We start from the raw sequence: 16,833 nt of genomic DNA, 5'->3' as shown, positions 1-16,833 counted from the left end.
AGTAATTATTTTGTCCGAAAATATAAATCGTTTTGAATATTTTTTAGAAGTAATAAATGATGCTTTTTTAATATTACCCTTATTTATGTTAGATACAAGAATTATCTTCACAAATTACTTTAATTTTAATTATTTTGAATTAAAAGATAATTTAGTCAAATTACTTTTAATTTTAAAAATTAATTATTTAAATGATATATATTTTTAGATAAATGAAATATTTATATACAAATGATCAACCATCTTGAAAGGAACATATACTGGAAATCCAAATTAACTTTTATAGCACAAAATTTCTGTCAGTGTATTAATTACTCTCAAAGTTTTTCAACCTTTTCCTTTTTGTATGAATATGATTGTCGCCAATAAGGATTACTGCATCAATCATCATCACAATTCCACTACCACTTTTTCAATGATCAAAATTTTGATTTCAACGTCAATCGCTAACGGAGCTATTACAATTATTGAAGAAGTTAAATAATTGAGTTTTTTTTTTTTTTTTTTTTGTAAGGGAACTAAAATCTAATTTTTCTATATTTTAAACATCAAAATGTAATTTTTCATGAAACAATTCTTTTTAAAAAATTTTTTATGTGACCTGGACCATTTAAGCTCCGTTAAGCTCTGCCCCTGACGTGAATTATAGTTTTGGTGGTTTTACACGTAATGCATACCTAGTGTTTCATCAATGTTAACGAAGAAAATTTTCGTTTTGAGCATTTCCCCTTTATTCTCATCAAAAACCATTTGGTAAATTCATAAATATATAAATCTTATTTGATGATTCTCTCCTTCAAACTCTAATTGTAAAAATTAGTAGATCTTTTATATTACCAAACACTATAAATAATAGATCTTCGTTAAAACACGAAGCATTATATGAAAAGTCGTTACTGAATATAGCCTAAATGGTGGTAATATGGAATTGGATTCGAGACCTTTATAGTCTTTTTGGAAATGGAGAATTTGATGAGGAAGGAAAATAACAAGGGAACGTCATTTTTCATTGTTTGGAAATTTTGGAGAAAGAAAATTTAAGTTAAATATATATATATATATTGCAATAATGGCTCACACTAGAATTCTAACTGGATAAGCAGTAGCTATAGTACCAAATGCAGGGATCTTGATTTATACCTAGCTCATTGTTTCATATGCTTGTTTTGGGCTATTCTTGTTTGTTTAGAATAAAAATTTCTATATAAAGTAATAGGATTTGACTTTTTCCTCTAATCATATTAACATTCTAAATATTATCTTGACCAAAATAGAGGTGTTTGTACTCTTGTTTATTGATTTATTCTTTTGTTTCTACTTCCACATTAATCAAGAATCTCCATCTGCAGATGAACTTTTGATGGAAAGATCCTTCCTTCTGAAATCAAGAAACAGACTATTTCTCACAATGAATAATTACATTTCTTGACGAAGATTCAAAGGAAAGAGAGCTCCAAAGGTATCAAGAATCCAAGAAACTAAAGTGAAGAACCTCATCCGAAGATCTTTTCTTTAAAATCAAGAACAAGATATATTCAAAAGCCTTTTCCACCTCTGCATGCATTTCTTGAAGCTACTAGTGTTAAAAGAAGATTTTAATTATCAAGAATCGAATTCTCATAACATATCCTTAAAAATTTCCAAACAAATATTATAATTATATGCCAGAGAATTCTTTGCTTAACGAATTCATAATATTTTTTCTTCTCATTTAAAATAGACCCCACTGTTCGATTTTTATGAATGGAGCAAGTACTCACTGTGAGCACTTTATCTCTTAATGAAATGACCTTGTAAGAGCGGGATTTAGTTCAGCCGACCCGGTACAAATGAGATTTAGTTCTAATCCGGTGGATCGAGTAGGAAACATGCGCTTAAGACCAAAAACAAACTCATAGTTCCAAATAATATCGATAAATAAATAAAAAATACCCAGTGGATGTTGGGTTTGTTGATCTTCGAACTTGTTGAACTATTAATGAGCCCAATGGACTAGGTCCACCAATGCAATCCCAACAGGGGCCAAATTGTTATTCTACTTTGTATGGGAGTGAATTAAGACTCAAACCTAAAACATTTAAATCTTAAGGATTCGTTTTTAAACACTAGCTAACACCTCTTTGCATTACGAAATAACGTTTGATCCTCCCCATAAAAAAAAAAAAAAAAAAAAAAAAAAAAAAAAAAAAGAGCTAAATAACTCACACTAAAAGTGCATGTTACTATATCAACCTTAGATGATATTAATAACATCAAAATTGCTTAACATTTTTGAAGGGTATTATAGTCTTTTCATCAAAATTTCTTAACAACATCAAAAGAAAATATTAGTCTTTCCTCTACCGACATGAGACATAGATGTAACACACAAAAGGAGAGGCCTGAGGCCATAATGAATTTAGCAGTCCCTTTCTGTGAAGTGTACATATTAATATTATACATACATAGTATGAGTGGCTTTTGGACATTATCATTGTTAGGTAGTCCTTTTGGCCTTGACCTTAGCAGTAAAACGTTGCCATTCTTATATTAAATTAGGTCCTATTTTCCATACTTTGTATTAAATTTATTTTGCTTTTGCCAATTCTTTCTGGGTTTCTTAAAATGGCATTCACATTTAGTACTTTTTGATTGGTTCTTCATATCATTTCTGTAGTAAAATGTACAATTGTTATTTTCAATTTCTCTTTTAGGCAATTCCAACTAATAAATTCTAAAAAAAATTTTATCCTAAAATTATTACTTATTTATCCAATAAAATATATAAATTAATATCAATCAATTAATTTTCCATTTATAGGAGAAGTGAGAAGTTTTAAATCCGAGTCTAATATATTTTATTAGATATCTTATTTATTCTCATGTTCCGTCATCCTTTAATGCATCAAAGTAAAAAAACCACTAAAGTCCCATTAAAAAAATAAATTAATAATAATAAATAAAGCACTAAGGTTATCAACTTTCAACAAAAAGGCTAAGCATGTCACATGTGTGCACGACAAAGTTCAACCCAATTTATAAATAAATACGACAAAGTACACTATTGTCGTCTACTTATGTTACGATCGGTTTGTGACAGTTAATTGACCCATCAAATAAGGGTCGGGTCAAATTATTTGTTAGCCTTCAACTTTGTATTATAACTTAAATTGAATGCAACAAACTTTGAATATGTAATATAAAATTGCAATTAATCATATTATTCATATTTATGTTTCAATTGATAAAAATTAGATTTTTAAAAATCAATTTAGTTAAAAATATTTTTTTAATATGATTAAACCAAATTAAAAAAATATTAGGTGGAAATTTGATACTTTGACCAAATATAATATGTCCTAAAATCTCAAGACTCTTGTATTCATTAAATGCAGACAACACTTTACCTCGATTTGTTACCAACTTGCGGGTCCATGGAAGCTCACGTGGACAAGACTTTTTATTATTATTTAATTAAATTTGTGAATTAAAAAACACAAACTTGCTTGATCATTACGATAAATCTGCCCTCCAACCCATAAACTTTTCTTTCTGATGTTTAATTTCAAATTCCATTTTACTTGACCAAAAAATATCAGCTATTAAATGGTGTTTCTGGTTGGTATAGGCAGATGAAGATAACACGTGTGCAAATGAAAAAATTGTATGAAATAATATTAAAAGTATTATTTTAATCTCACGAGTTGTTTCTCGTTTTTATAAAGAAAAAAGTAGAGGAATGCGCTCCTCCTAGAAACAGGAACAGGAAGCATGACTACACTCAACCAATTCAGACAAAAAGTGTCGATTTTTTCTCCTTTTCTTTTATTGCACATCACCTTTTTTTTTATCATTATTATTTTATACTATCTATTATCTAATGGCAAAAGCTACAATTTAGGATCAAGTCCAAATTTCATTTTCAGCTTTCTATTTGGTTTCTACAATGTCAACTTCTTAATTGGTACACTTTGGATTATTAATTCTTTATTGCCTTCTTCTTCGACAACTTCCAATTTCATATCTTCTACTTAATATATTCAATTAAAATGTCATGGACTATTATGGACCAAATTAGATTTTTTGTAAGATTTGATATTATAATCTGCACCAAATGATGTGTTAACTTGAGATGTTAACTTACTCGAGGTGAATTTCATATTGGTTAATCACAAGATAAAAGTGATGTATATAAAAATGGACAAGCCTTAGACAAGCAAAAAGCTTTTTGGGTTATAAGTTGGTTCTAGCCCAGGTCTAAATTATGATTCGACCTAAAGCGGATAATATTTTACTAGACCTGGAACGTCAAAAATATATTTAATTATATAATTTGTAAATTTGCTTAACTAGTATTTAGAGCTTTCTTTTCTTTTTTTACTGGGTTTTTTTTTACTTAATTTTTTCAAGTTTAGTTTTGGATGTATTGAAGAACTTGCTGATTTGGACCGACATGCTTGGATAAATTAAAATTTTTTTCTGATTATATTAATAAAATGAATTAATTTTGCTAAAAAAAGAATTAGTGTACTGATATGGAAAAGAAAAATAAGTAATCAAAGTATTGCTAATAATGAATTCCAAATAGGGAATTCTTATCATATGAAAATAATATTGCCTTTGAATTGTTTATAATATTGCTTAAAGAAATGGAAAATGCATGTCAAAATCACTCACGTGTAATGTGACTAGCCAAACGCCATAAATGCAGTTGACCAAAAAAGTATCTTGTAATTCTGTTGTTTTTTGGAGTTACAACTCAATGTTGGAGTAATTATACAGTAGAATGGTAATGTGAATTCACCTAAATTGACATGATAATTCAATTAAAATAAAAATATTTATCATATATAGATTAAAATTAAGATAAGAATAGAGAGGCCGAAGTCAAAAAATCTTTTTTTATTTAATTTACGTATTTCATATTAAATTAACATTTTATTTTAATGGAATTTTCATTTAAACTCATAATTTTAGGATTTTTTTTCCACATAGAGGAAAATATATCATGTATTATAAATTTTATAAATAGAAAGTAAATAAAATCCAATAGAACTAATAGCATATAACACAAAGACAAAAAGAAATAAGGTTGTTAAAATAGCTAGTTATTCTTCGGCGCCTATCTACTAGCTAATTAGAAATTGACATAATATATAAATTTACCCTCCAAAATTTACGCTTTTAATGACCCTTAAATTTTACTCCAATCGAATTAAAAATCAAAATGAATTAACCAAATAATCAAAATAAAAAATTACATTAAATCGATTCCATTTAATTTTTAAGTTTTTCCAAACTTCCCTCATTCTTATTTTTGATCTCTCTAATTGTTCATCTAACTAGCTAGGGACCTTTTTAAAAAAAAAAAAAAATCAAAACAAATAAACAATTTTGAGATGTATATGTATGATGAGAAGAAAAATATGGTATTTGTAAAACATCCAGGTTTAAATCCCCTTCTCTGAAAAAAATTCAACACATCGCACTTAATCTATAATATTAAATATATATTGTATATCCATATAGCTCTATATATTAAGGTATTAAATCGAATCAGAACAACATGGACTCAACATGACATATTGATATGAATATATAATTTTTAAAGTATAGGTGCTTAAATGGCAATAAATTAGAGTAGAAAGTGTCCATATAGCAATTTATCTTTTTGTTTTATTATAGTTAACCTTTCTAAAATTTAATAAATATTAATTTTTTGTATTAAATAATAGAATTACAAACAATAATAAATATGGTTAATTAATGGAACTGAAATATAATTTCAATTTTTTCTTATACCTTATTTAATTATTTAAAAATAATTAATTAACAAGCATTTCAACTGAGTATATAAAATTTCAAAAGGAAAAATAAATAATTATAATAATTGATTGTACTAATAAATATTTCAGTTTATTACTTTTCTTTGAGAATTTAGTTTATTACTTGAAAAATTCAAAATAACCATGTAATCAAAAGACATAAATAAATTATTGAAACCATAGCAACACAAGTATAAATTATAATAAATTTTCAAAAAATTATCCGTTCAAATTGATGGAAAAATACAAATACAATCCATGTATCGTGTGAGCATATGGCTAATTTAAATTAAATGTATATAAAAATTTCATAAGTCAATTTATTATACAACATATTTTAACTCTGTCATCAATAGATCAATTTGTTTATGATATAAATTCTTTATTAATTATATGTGTTTTGCCATGAATATTATAATTACGTGGAAATTCATTAAGTTATCTTTTCATAAGTTATTTCTTTTAGAATAAATAATTATCTGCTTTGGAATGTATGATTATGTTATTTTAAATGTATTTTGTACCTGTAGACAGAAGTATTTTGACTCTATATAAATACATTTTTCTAATGAATAAGAATTACTTTCTATGCTCAATTTCCTTATATTTTCTCTATTTTCTTATATTTCATAACATGTTTAAGAAATTATATTCATGTGGCACTTATATCATGTGGTGTTTGAGTTTGGGTCAAACGAGTCGAGCCGATTCACTAACTATTCGAATTTTTTTGAAAAAAGATTAAAAAAGTTCGGATCAAATCGAACTCGAACCTAACGATGTTCAATTTGAAAATTCGTCGAGTTTTATCGAGTTTTTATATATACATATATAATATTATTTTAGACTTATTTGAATTTCGACCTTAAAACTCAATTTTAAGCTCACTCGAACCTCAATTTCAAAATTTTTCAAATTGAACTCGAACATTAAATTATACTAAAACTTTTATTGAATCGAATTTGAGTCTAAAATTTTTAAACTCGTTGAGTTTCTAACGGAACTTTAGAGTCCAATAAGTTTAAGTTCAACTCGGTCCTAACTATTCCTATCTAATTATGCTGATGAAATTAATCAATGTTTTATGTAAAAAAAATTTAAGTTTCGCACTCCACCTTAACATAATTCATATTTTAACGAATGACATACGAGGTGGATCAGGCGCCTACATTTATTTGTTGAGGTGGCAAAGGATGGTTTGATTTAATAGGCGTACTAAAACAGAGCGTAGGGTTAAGAGATCATCAGATGGACAAAACATAGTTATTGTCTTATTCTCACACTCTCACTCTTCCTTCTTTGACTACTCTCTGCTATTCACTGCATCAGTGCGCGTGGCTTCAGTTCCTCATTTCCTCTCCTTCTTACACCTCTCGTGAAAATTATTTCAATCAAATAATTTTTCTCTCTCTTTCTCTCTGTTTCATCTGTTCTCGAGACAACGAGCAGCCCCTTTCATTGCAGGACCAGGAGCAACCTTTTCTTGTTTGGTCTTTCTATCTTGCTCTGTTCCTTTTTTCTTTTTCTGTCAAAATGGCAACTTCCTTCTTCTCCTCGAGCTCCATTTTCTTGGGCCTTGCACAAATATAATCCAATCAAATGATTCTCTTCTTTTCTCTAATTTTGATTTAATCATCATCCTTTTGATTCTTTGATACAACCTAACCAAAACAAAAGAAAAGAAAAGGAAAGGAAAAAAATCTACAATTTTACTGTTTTCCTTTCTCTGCTATATTTTCTTTCTTTGCAGAGTTGGATCGTTGTTTTGTTCCTCTGTGCTGTCTTTTCCTTCTTATTGCATAATTGTACCGCTCTTTTTCTGTTTTTTTGATGTTGAGGTTTCGTGTTTTCTTTATGTTCTCTGTACTGCTGTGTTTCAGTAGCTCTTTCTGCTACATTGTGGTTTCTTAGCATGTTTTGGGTAATAAAAAGACCTGGGATTTTCACATGGATATTTTGTGAGATGTATTGGCATTTTGTAAATGAGAGAGTTTGGGACTTGAGATTTGAGAGTTTTTCGTTCTGAGGAAGTAATTTTTAGGATTTTTGGTTTGTGGGTTTTGGTGATCAGTCTTAGTTAGTCTTCTTCATCTTCTCCTTGACTCGACGTACTTCAGAGAAAGATGAATGAAACGACAGGGAAAACGACATCGTGTTTGGCGATAACGGAGAAACGGCCTCACAGGCCTGGTGGTTGTGCGGGTATTTTCTTTCAGCTCTTTGATTGGAACCGGAGATTTGCCAAGAAAAAGCTCTTTTCCAAGAAATTGCTGCCTCCAGGTCTTTCTTTCTCCCTCTCTTCCAACTGCAAAAATAATCATTACCCATTTGACCAAATCATAGTCTTGAATGTTTTTCTTTTTCTATTATTGCATTTTTTTAGCTCGAGCAAAGCAATCTTCGAAGAAGTTTGGCGGGGATGAAAAGATGCCCAAAACCAAACCTCATTTGGTACATGTCATTTTTTTTTTCTTGCGTTATTAGGCATCAACTTTTAAAAACTGTCAATTTCGTATCATCTATCATTAAGTATTTGCGCTTGACTTTTGTAGATTGCTGATGAGAACAGTGGGGGTTTCCCCAATGTAAAGAAAAATGGGAACCGCAGTGATAGTACAGAGCAAAATCATGAAATGAGAGCTGCGGGTTTGGTTGCTAGGCTTATGGGTCTCGAATCTTTGCCTGCAGTGCATAAAGATAAGCACAAAAAAGTTTCGACTTCTGCTACTTGTGATGTTAAAGAAGAGAAATTTGTTAACAGTCACACTGGGTCTGATAAGGAAATTTTGAACTTCGAGAAAGGAAGCACTAAAGTTGAATCTAGGCCTCAAAAGCTTCAGAAAACTGGTCAGTTTGACAGAAGGGCAGTAACTAGATTTGGAGCTGAGGCTTTGCAAATTAGGAATGTATTGTCTAAAGCGAGAAAGCATCATCATCCCAAGCTTACTTCACCAGTGAAGAGTCCAAGGTTTTCCTCTTCAAGGAATGTATCTAGGGCATCCAGATTGATTGATGCTGCTACTCGGATTTTAGAACCAGGGTTACAAGCTACTAATAGAGCAAAATGTGCTCTTACTTATTCAAGTTCTAGGAATCATATTTCCAAGAATGATGCTCTGATGGATGAAATGGGATTAGGAGTCATGTCACCAGGTTTAGCGAAACAACAACGAAATGATATGAATTATAATGTGGATGTAGGTAAGTCTTTGATGGGGCAATCTTCTTGCAAAAATTGTGGTAATTTGCTTGATGTGGTTGATTCTAGACCAACTATGGAGGAGCAGCATCTATTTATTTGTCCATCCCCAGTGGTCACTACTGCCTGTTCGACAGGATTGGATAGGATTAAGCCAAGGGAACCCTTATCCTCCCCTGAAAGAGAAAGGGATACATTGTATAAGAGAAATCAGGTTCAAATATCTAATGCTGCTGAAATACTAGATAACACTAGGGCTTTTAGTGAAACCATATCAGATAGGAAACCTTTGTCTTCAGAAGGTCATGGTGCACAGCAAATGAAAAGCCAGCAGTTTAGGCCTCAAAAGGATGAGCCATCATCTATTGCTTTCAGGCAGAGGATTGCAACTCCAAATGAGATGTCAGTGAGCAGGAGTAAAATTCCCCCACAGGCGAAATTAAATAACTTGCAAAGCAGGAGAGCTTCTACAGCTGCCCATGCTACCACTGGAGCTAAAGATTTTGTTGCTTTAAACAGAAGTTTAAGTGGTCGCACCCGGCTAAGGGTGTCCAAAGCAGATAATTATATGGTTGACACGGAGAGAAAACTTTGCAGCAGGCATGATGATTCCTTGTCACAGTTAAGGACTCCGGTTCGAAAGAGGAGGACTGGAAGTGTCAATGCACAATTTGAAAGTTCTGGACTTGTTAATTCACCATCTATCAGAGCAAAAAATGTTAAGTGTGAGTTTATGAATGGAAAGGAGTTGGGGACTAGTGCTCACACCATGGACCGAGCATGCACCAAAACCAGATCAGCTAGTCATGGGGAAGGTGGTGATAGAGCTAATGGCAATAAAGACAATGATGTTGTATCTTTTACATTTAATTCCCCATTGAGGCATAAAAAATTTATTTCCTCTAGGCTTAAAGAGACGAGGGATCACGTTGATAATAATGCTTCTTGCCAAAGAAAGCTACTTTTGGATGAAAATAATGGCAAAACATCTTTGCAGAGGCAATTGCCAATGAGAGGAGATACTTTAGGGGCACTTTTGGAGCAAAAACTAAAGGAATTGGCATCTCAAGAAGAGGATGAGTTGACCAATGGTTGCACTGTACCTAAGAGATCAACTGCTATGATACTACAAGAGCTGATATCTGCTTTAACTACACAGCAGCCTTTTTCTCCTGAAGATCATGCGTTCAATGCTGAAACAACTTTCCGGGTTAGTTTCCTTTATACTGTGTTGGTTATGAAGATTGTTTACTTCTCTATTTATTTTGGCTTGATCTTGTTAGAACATGAATACATGAAGAGAAATTTTGGAAATATGCTAACATTTGTAATATCTTTACGCATGTTGTCTGTACATCATATGGTTATTTCAACTGTTTTTAGCTTTCATGCTTTCGTACTATGACTGATTCTGTTGCTTCCTTTGAGTGGGTAAAAATAAATAAGGAAACTGGAGCATAAAATGTGAAAACTGACTACCATATTACCAATTGAGGTTGGAATATGATAGTAGAAATTGATTGTGGAAGGGTATTGCTTTCTTATTAATATCTGGTCTTAATCCTCTTTATTTTGTCAAAGAAGACTTCATAAAATCACAGATCAGATGTTTGAAATTATTGCGCTATAGGGCATCTAAAAGTATGTGACAGTGACATTTACGTGTCAATGCTGAGATGTTGCACTTCTTTGAATAGGAATTTTAAGTTTATGTTGATGTACTAGACAGGGCATGTAGGCAGTTCAATCCAATATTCAGTTGACAATTGGCCGGGCCACCTTACATTTAGGATGTGATATCAACACAGATGGAATCTTGTTAGGTAATTGGTAAACTACTATCAAAGTAAAATAGTAAATACATGTGCATACCATTTTAATATGAGCATATTCTGAAATTCACCTCCTATTGGCCCAAGTCAAAATAAATATGCACGAGGCTTGTCTTTTTTTTTTTTTTTTTTGGTGAAATTTTCTGCTTCATCCTTCTTAATGTGCTTTGTTTAATATATAGATCTGACAAGTCTAGCTTTCGTTGTTACTTTTGTCAGGCTGAAGGAATGAAAGGAAGCACTTTTGTTGGATTTTCACACGATGGTGACCACTTAAGTCCTGGATCTGTTCTTGAAGCTTCATTCTCGAATGATAGTTGCTTTTCTAGCAGTCTGGATGATAGCTCAGGCAAGGAAATTGAACTCTACAGAATAGCAAACAAATAAAGTTAGAAGTACTTATGTTTAAATACAGTGAAACTCTTAATGAACAGTTCTCAGCAGTAGCTAAAATTTTATCTTCACTTACAAATGTTGGTTGTAACCTTCGTTCTGTGTTTCTTCCCTTTTGCTTGTTGATGCCAGGCCGTAGGTTGATTTATGACTGTATGGATTATTCCTGTGATCAGCAACAACCAGTAGAAATCGATGCTGATCTTCTGGATTCGGCAACCTCTATAAATGATGGATGGACAGGAACCAAAATGGTGACTGAGCTTCTAGGCCATATTTCTAGGATGTTGCAAAGCATCAAGGTTATGTTGGACGCTGAACTGTTATTCAGAAGTACATCTTCATTTAATTTGGATAGAATGAAAAGTTTCCTTATTAGTCCATTTTTATTCAACGAACTTGAGACCCTTGCTGGTGTTATGTGGAAAAATTTCAACCTTGGTTTGGAGGAGCTCAAAGAGGGTAGCAAAGATAGTCAAGTTAGAAGGTTTCTTTTTGATTGTGTGGTAGAATGCTTAGATTCAGAATATAGCCGGTACTGTAACAATGGATTCAAAGCGTGGAGAAGTGCACCGGTGTGCACAAATGCAGAAATGTTGATTGAAGAGGTTGGGAAGGAGGTCAGGCGGTGGACGAGTTTGGCTGGGATGATTCCAGATGAGATAATAGAATGGGAGATGAGTCATTCCTTAGGAAAATGGACAGATTTTGAAATTGAAGCATTTGAAATTGGTGCTCAAATTGATTGGGATATACTGCAGGTTTTGGTTGATGAAATTGTAGTAGACTTTTGGGATAGTAAGCTGTGTTCTTTCTGAAGTGTCTCAAAAGTTTGTAACTTCTTTTTTCTTTCTGCTAGAAATGTGAAATGCCAGAAATTAACCTGTATAATGTAGAGGTGACATTGTCATCTAACATGATGGATGATGATATTTGAAATGGCTATTAACATTGTAAATGAGCTCTATTGGACAGCTTTATGGAACTGGATTTTGACATTAAGGAACGGCTTAAAATGTTCTCATGGTTAATAATAGCAACTGGTTCAAAGGCAGAAGCTGGCCTATCCACAATTTATAAAAATAAAAGGCATGGTTATCCACTTCAATTATGTGTTCTATTTGTTTCTCTGCAGTTTGTTTCTTGTGCATGGAACACTATGGAAAATTGATCTATGAAAAACATTTTTTTTCCAAAGAGAATTATTTTCCGTTTTTCTGATAAAATTAAGGATAAATGAATATATAAACACACGTCATTTCCTCATTTTCAAATACATAGAAAAATATTAACATAATTTAGGCTTAGAAATTGCAGTAAAAATAATTTTCCCTCCGTCAATATCATGATTTTAGGGATTTTTTTTTTTTATTTTCATTAAATATTTTCTTTTCTGATTTATCCTTCTATCACTAGGAATATTAATAGTTTATATTAAATTTAAAATCTATTTCAAATTTATTTAAACCATGTGAATTTAATATGTTTTATCACAAGCAAAAACCTTAAACGCATATAAAAATAATAGAGTACTTATTCAATATATTTCAAATGCCAGAAAATAAGTTCCAAATAATTTTCGGCACATAATGAAAAAAGCTAGTTATTTCCACGAAACAAGCAGAGGCTTGACAAAATCTAGCACTAAAAAGCTCATACTTACACACAACAGCGTACTTCTTAATGGGATTTCAAAATGCTCTTGGTTATATTGACAAGATATGTTAAGTTACAGCCAAACGGTCATTTTGATAGATAAAGGCGATGGTTCATTTTCAATTTTCAGTCAACTGACAATTTTGAAAAACCGGTCGTCTTCACCTTCATGAACAATAGTCAATCCATCCTCCCCTTCAAGATTCTTTCTGTGACTTCAGTAGGCGTACTGCAGTATATATAACAACAAAAATGACAGTTACATTTATGAAAAAAAAAAAAAAAAACAGTTGATCAATGAAAGAGTTTGAGCTGATTGCGTGAAACCAAGATCTAACTAAATAATGAAAAAGTTTATTTGATCAATAATAAAATTCATAGAAATTATTAGAGGCATGCAAAGTTAAGGCTGAATGAATGTTTGAGAATGAATCAGTACTTATACAGGCAATTGCCATATATTTTGAGAGGAGAAAAAATGCTAGCAGAGACATAGGTACAATGAACTGAAACAAAAATAGTGGCTTACACAATGTAGACATGTCCTCCCCAACCGCTCAAACAGTCTCGATCTACTGATGATAGCAGTGCTTGAGAAACAGTTTCAGATAATTCCTCAGCTTCCTGAATATGAGATAAATAGTTAATCATTCTTTAATTGTATAACAAGAAGTGGAGAGTTTACTTAAGCATTAACTGGTGATTAACCATAACAAATCTCAGATGCTAGTCGACAAGTCTATGATAACTTGTCAACAAACTAAATTCTTCCTACTGGATATTAGCCAAGTTGATCAGAAGTGACAGAATAGTGTCTATTAAAGCCATCTAAGACCTGGCTTGGCAAACTTGCTCCTTCCCACGTTTAAAGAAAGAAAAAGGAATAGCTTTCTTGGGCACATGATCCATGTATTTCCACATGCAAAATTTTGATAGTACAAAATCAAATACTAACCCTGAAACATTTCTGCTGTCTGGTTTATTTTACAAGGAATTATACCACAAACGGAGCATATAGAAATAAACACAGCCTAACAGAAGAAGGATGTACCGAGCATAATTATAAGAAGTGATTCCAGTAACTAACCATGTCAGGCTTGAAAATAGCTTCACATGCACCATAAAGTGATTCCGAGGCTGTGCCAGCAACCACAAAATCTTTTGCAAGTTCCCTGCATTTGGTAAAAAGAAGGAAAATAAAACCAACAAAGATCTGATGAGGTTATCCAAAATACGAGAGAACTGCAGTTCAATTTACTTAGTAAAGCTCCTCATTCTGATTGCATGCAAAATCAGCAGCATCAATAAGAGAAATTTGTGTCCAACCGTCAGTCAGTCAGTCAGCGGACTCTGTTGGCATTACCATTTATACCTAATAAACCTTTTGCCAGATCTCATTAAACAATTTAGAGCAATGATAGGAAACATTTCAATCTTACATTTTTCCCAATCTATAATGAAAATGAATTAGACAAAAGATGGCATGGCATCCTCCATATCGACACTAACACATTTAAGTGCTAGGAGAACTCTGCTAGCTGAGACACCTAAGGTTTTAAATAATCGAAAGAGAGTAAGAAATCTAACATACTTGGCTCCAATTGAATCCATTGTGCAAATGAAGGGCTCGTCTTCGTCACTCAATCCAGCAATTACAGGCTGGCAGAAATACGGACCAAACCTAAGAAAGAGTAACAGCTTCTCAAGGAGCCTTCAAGTTAAACAGCTAATTGAAATAGTTCATCAACTACGACTAATTTAATTAAAGCAGCATACTTTATCAACTAATTCTCGACTGTTTTACAAACTCAATGCGTAGTATTTTTGTAATCTTTATTATTCAATTTTAAAAACAAAAAAACACAAAATTAAAAAACCTTTTCTCATAGAGGAGAGCAGAGACGAGGCTAGCAAAAGTCTCAGGCTTCATGTCCCTCTCTTCTCGAAGCTGGTACAATTTGTGACGGAAAACAAGTCTCTGATACCTAAAGTATAGAAATTCAAATCCCTGAAATCACTCTAAGAATAACAACCGAACCAACAAAAGAAACAAAGGTTTATGTGAATGAAATTTTACAGGGTTTGAGCATCAGTGGCTAGGCCGGAAAGACCGAGAAAAAGCCTGTGGTGGATTTTGTATATTCTTTGAAAATCAGTAGCTATTGTTTGGAGCTGAACTCCAAGTCGCCGATCGCTGGCTATGGCAAAGCAATTCTTGCCCACCATAGCTATTAGGGCACTGCCATTGTACTCAAAAATCTGCAATTGCACCGTGTAATATAAATGATCATAATACATCTTTTTGACTATATATGCTTTTTATGTAAAGAAATTATTAGGGTCTCAGATGAAAGAACATACCGACATCGAGATTGACTAACAGAGGAGTATCGAAGTGGAGAAGAAGTTGCAATTATGGTGGAGAAGAAGTTGCAGAGACGATCTAGCTTACTGGCTTAGGCCTTACTCCAAGAGAGAAAAAAAAAAAATTGCCTTTTGCTCTAAAATTTTGAATAATTAATTTATATACAGTAGTCTTTTTAATTTTTATAATTATAAATTACAATTATTTTCAATATTTTACTAATTTTAAATTACTCTCATGATAACTATCTCTAAATTACTAAATTAAAATTTACTCAATAATTGGACCAAGTCCCTTAGATTTAAGTACTCTCAGTAGACATTTTTTTAACCGATCTAGTTAAGGGACTTAAAATTTTTTACTGACAAACCAATTCTTTTGGTGGTTAATTTTTATATTTATGAAATATCATATTAAATAACATTTTAAGTGTAGCTATTAGAAAGTTAATTGTATTAAAACTGAACTTATTTGCTAGTTAAATTTTATATTTATGAAATATCATATAAGTTTTTTTTATTATAGTTATTAGAAAGTTAATTATATTGAAACTAACTTTGAAGTAATTCATGAGTTTTACCCTTATTTGGAAAATTGTTTTGTGAAATTCATTAATAAATTTAAATTTTTATGTTTGGTATGAAAAAAAAAAAAGTTCTATGAATTTAATTTAGTAAATTTGAATATATAATTAAATTAAATTCTACTAAAAAATGTCAAATTTTCAATTTAAACAACATAAGTTTTATGACAAAACTATTCATTTTTCTAATTTTCTAAAATTATTATGTTAAAGGTATTTTAAAATAAAAAAGTAAATAAATTTTTAATTTTATATTCATTACAAATATGAAAAATTTATTTACAAATAGAATTAGATAGAATTTATTTATAAATAAATTTCATATTTTTAATTCAGAAACAAAAAATTAATTAAAATTGAATATGATTAAAATTGTTTTTAAGAGACTAAATAATAATTTATCCTTTTTCATTTTTAACCAACAAGTTTATATTTTATTGGCAAATGTTTGCTTGGCCAATGGTGATGTGTGGAGTTTGTATATTGAGAAACTTAATTGAATTGCAGTATTATGAAAATGCCTCCATACATAAATTTATTTCCGTTTTTTTTTTTTTTAAATTTTTTTGGTACTTTAAATTTTTATTTTGTCCACCTTTCGATTTATAAAATTAAATATATTTAACAAATTATTTGACTATTTAATATTTCAATTTATAAAATTAGATTGACTAAACATTTATTGAATAATTAAAAATATAAAATTATTATTATATAAATTATATTAATCACATATTAAATCAATATTTTATATATAAAAAATAAAAAATTTTCAAGAAAATTATTTTTAATGTAAAAAAAGTATAAAATTTTAAAGTGTCACGGTGTTAATTTTAAAATTTAGAATAATATAAAATTTATTTATCAAAATTCAGAGTTAAATTTATCCATTAAATTTATGGAATCCGTCGGTATCATTAACATTGCTGTATATTGTTATTCATTCCTTTTAATGGATACAAATCAGATGGGGCTTAGTACTTGAATTGCACTTACTTGTG

At 30.8% G+C, this 16,833-nt stretch overlaps 2 protein-coding genes across 2 annotated transcripts; one reads left to right on the top strand and one right to left on the bottom strand.

The window, feature by feature from the left end:
• The first annotated feature begins 7,075 nt into the window (after positions 1 to 7,075).
• Positions 7,076 to 12,230, top strand: TRM22 (DnaA initiator-associating protein). The gene is made up of 5 exons (XM_012222602.4): positions 7,076 to 8,084; positions 8,188 to 8,255; positions 8,357 to 10,213; positions 11,055 to 11,184; positions 11,361 to 12,230. Exons 1-5 carry the CDS (start codon positions 7,928 to 7,930, stop codon positions 12,044 to 12,046), a joined length of 2,898 nt encoding a protein of 965 aa, XP_012077992.1. The 5' UTR covers positions 7,076 to 7,927; the 3' UTR covers positions 12,047 to 12,230.
• Positions 12,231 to 12,744: 514 nt separating this feature from the next.
• On the bottom strand, positions 12,745 to 15,406 carry LOC105638745 (proteasome subunit beta type-3-A). Its single transcript, XM_012222603.4, has 7 exons — positions 15,246 to 15,406; positions 14,962 to 15,143; positions 14,762 to 14,869; positions 14,476 to 14,565; positions 13,972 to 14,056; positions 13,414 to 13,508; positions 12,745 to 13,113 (listed from the first exon to the last, which is right to left on the bottom strand). The coding sequence occupies exons 1-7, from the start codon at positions 15,249 to 15,251 to the stop codon at positions 13,065 to 13,067; spliced, it is 615 nt and encodes a 204-aa protein (XP_012077993.1). The 5' UTR covers positions 15,252 to 15,406; the 3' UTR covers positions 12,745 to 13,064.
• Positions 15,407 to 16,833: the final 1,427 nt, after the last annotated feature.

The sequence above is a fragment of the Jatropha curcas genome, chromosome 4 (assembly GCF_041381405.1).
Source record: "Jatropha curcas cultivar XTBG-Jc1 chromosome 4, XTBG_Jcur_1.0, whole genome shotgun sequence".
NCBI classification, from domain to species: domain Eukaryota; kingdom Viridiplantae; phylum Streptophyta; class Magnoliopsida; order Malpighiales; family Euphorbiaceae; genus Jatropha; species Jatropha curcas.
Note: the sequence above shows the minus strand (reverse complement) of the source record. Positions and strands in the feature narration are given on the sequence as shown.

Coding starts and splice junctions, on each gene's coding strand:
- TRM22 (XM_012222602.4), top strand. CDS start 7,928: ATGAATGAAACGACAGGGAAAACGACATCGTGTTTGGCGATAACGGAG. Junction 8,085..8,187: donor CAAGAAATTGCTGCCTCCAG/GTCTTTCTTTCT, acceptor GCATTTTTTTAG/CTCGAGCAAAGCAATCTTCG. Junction 8,256..8,356: donor CCAAAACCAAACCTCATTTG/GTACATGTCATT, acceptor TGACTTTTGTAG/ATTGCTGATGAGAACAGTGG.
- LOC105638745 (XM_012222603.4), bottom strand. Junction 14,566..14,761: donor GCTCTCCTCTATGAGAAAAG/GTTTTTTAATTT, acceptor ACTCTTTCTTAG/GTTTGGTCCGTATTTCTGCC. Junction 14,057..14,475: donor ATGGATTCAATTGGAGCCAA/GTATGTTAGATT, acceptor TACCAAATGCAG/GGAACTTGCAAAAGATTTTG.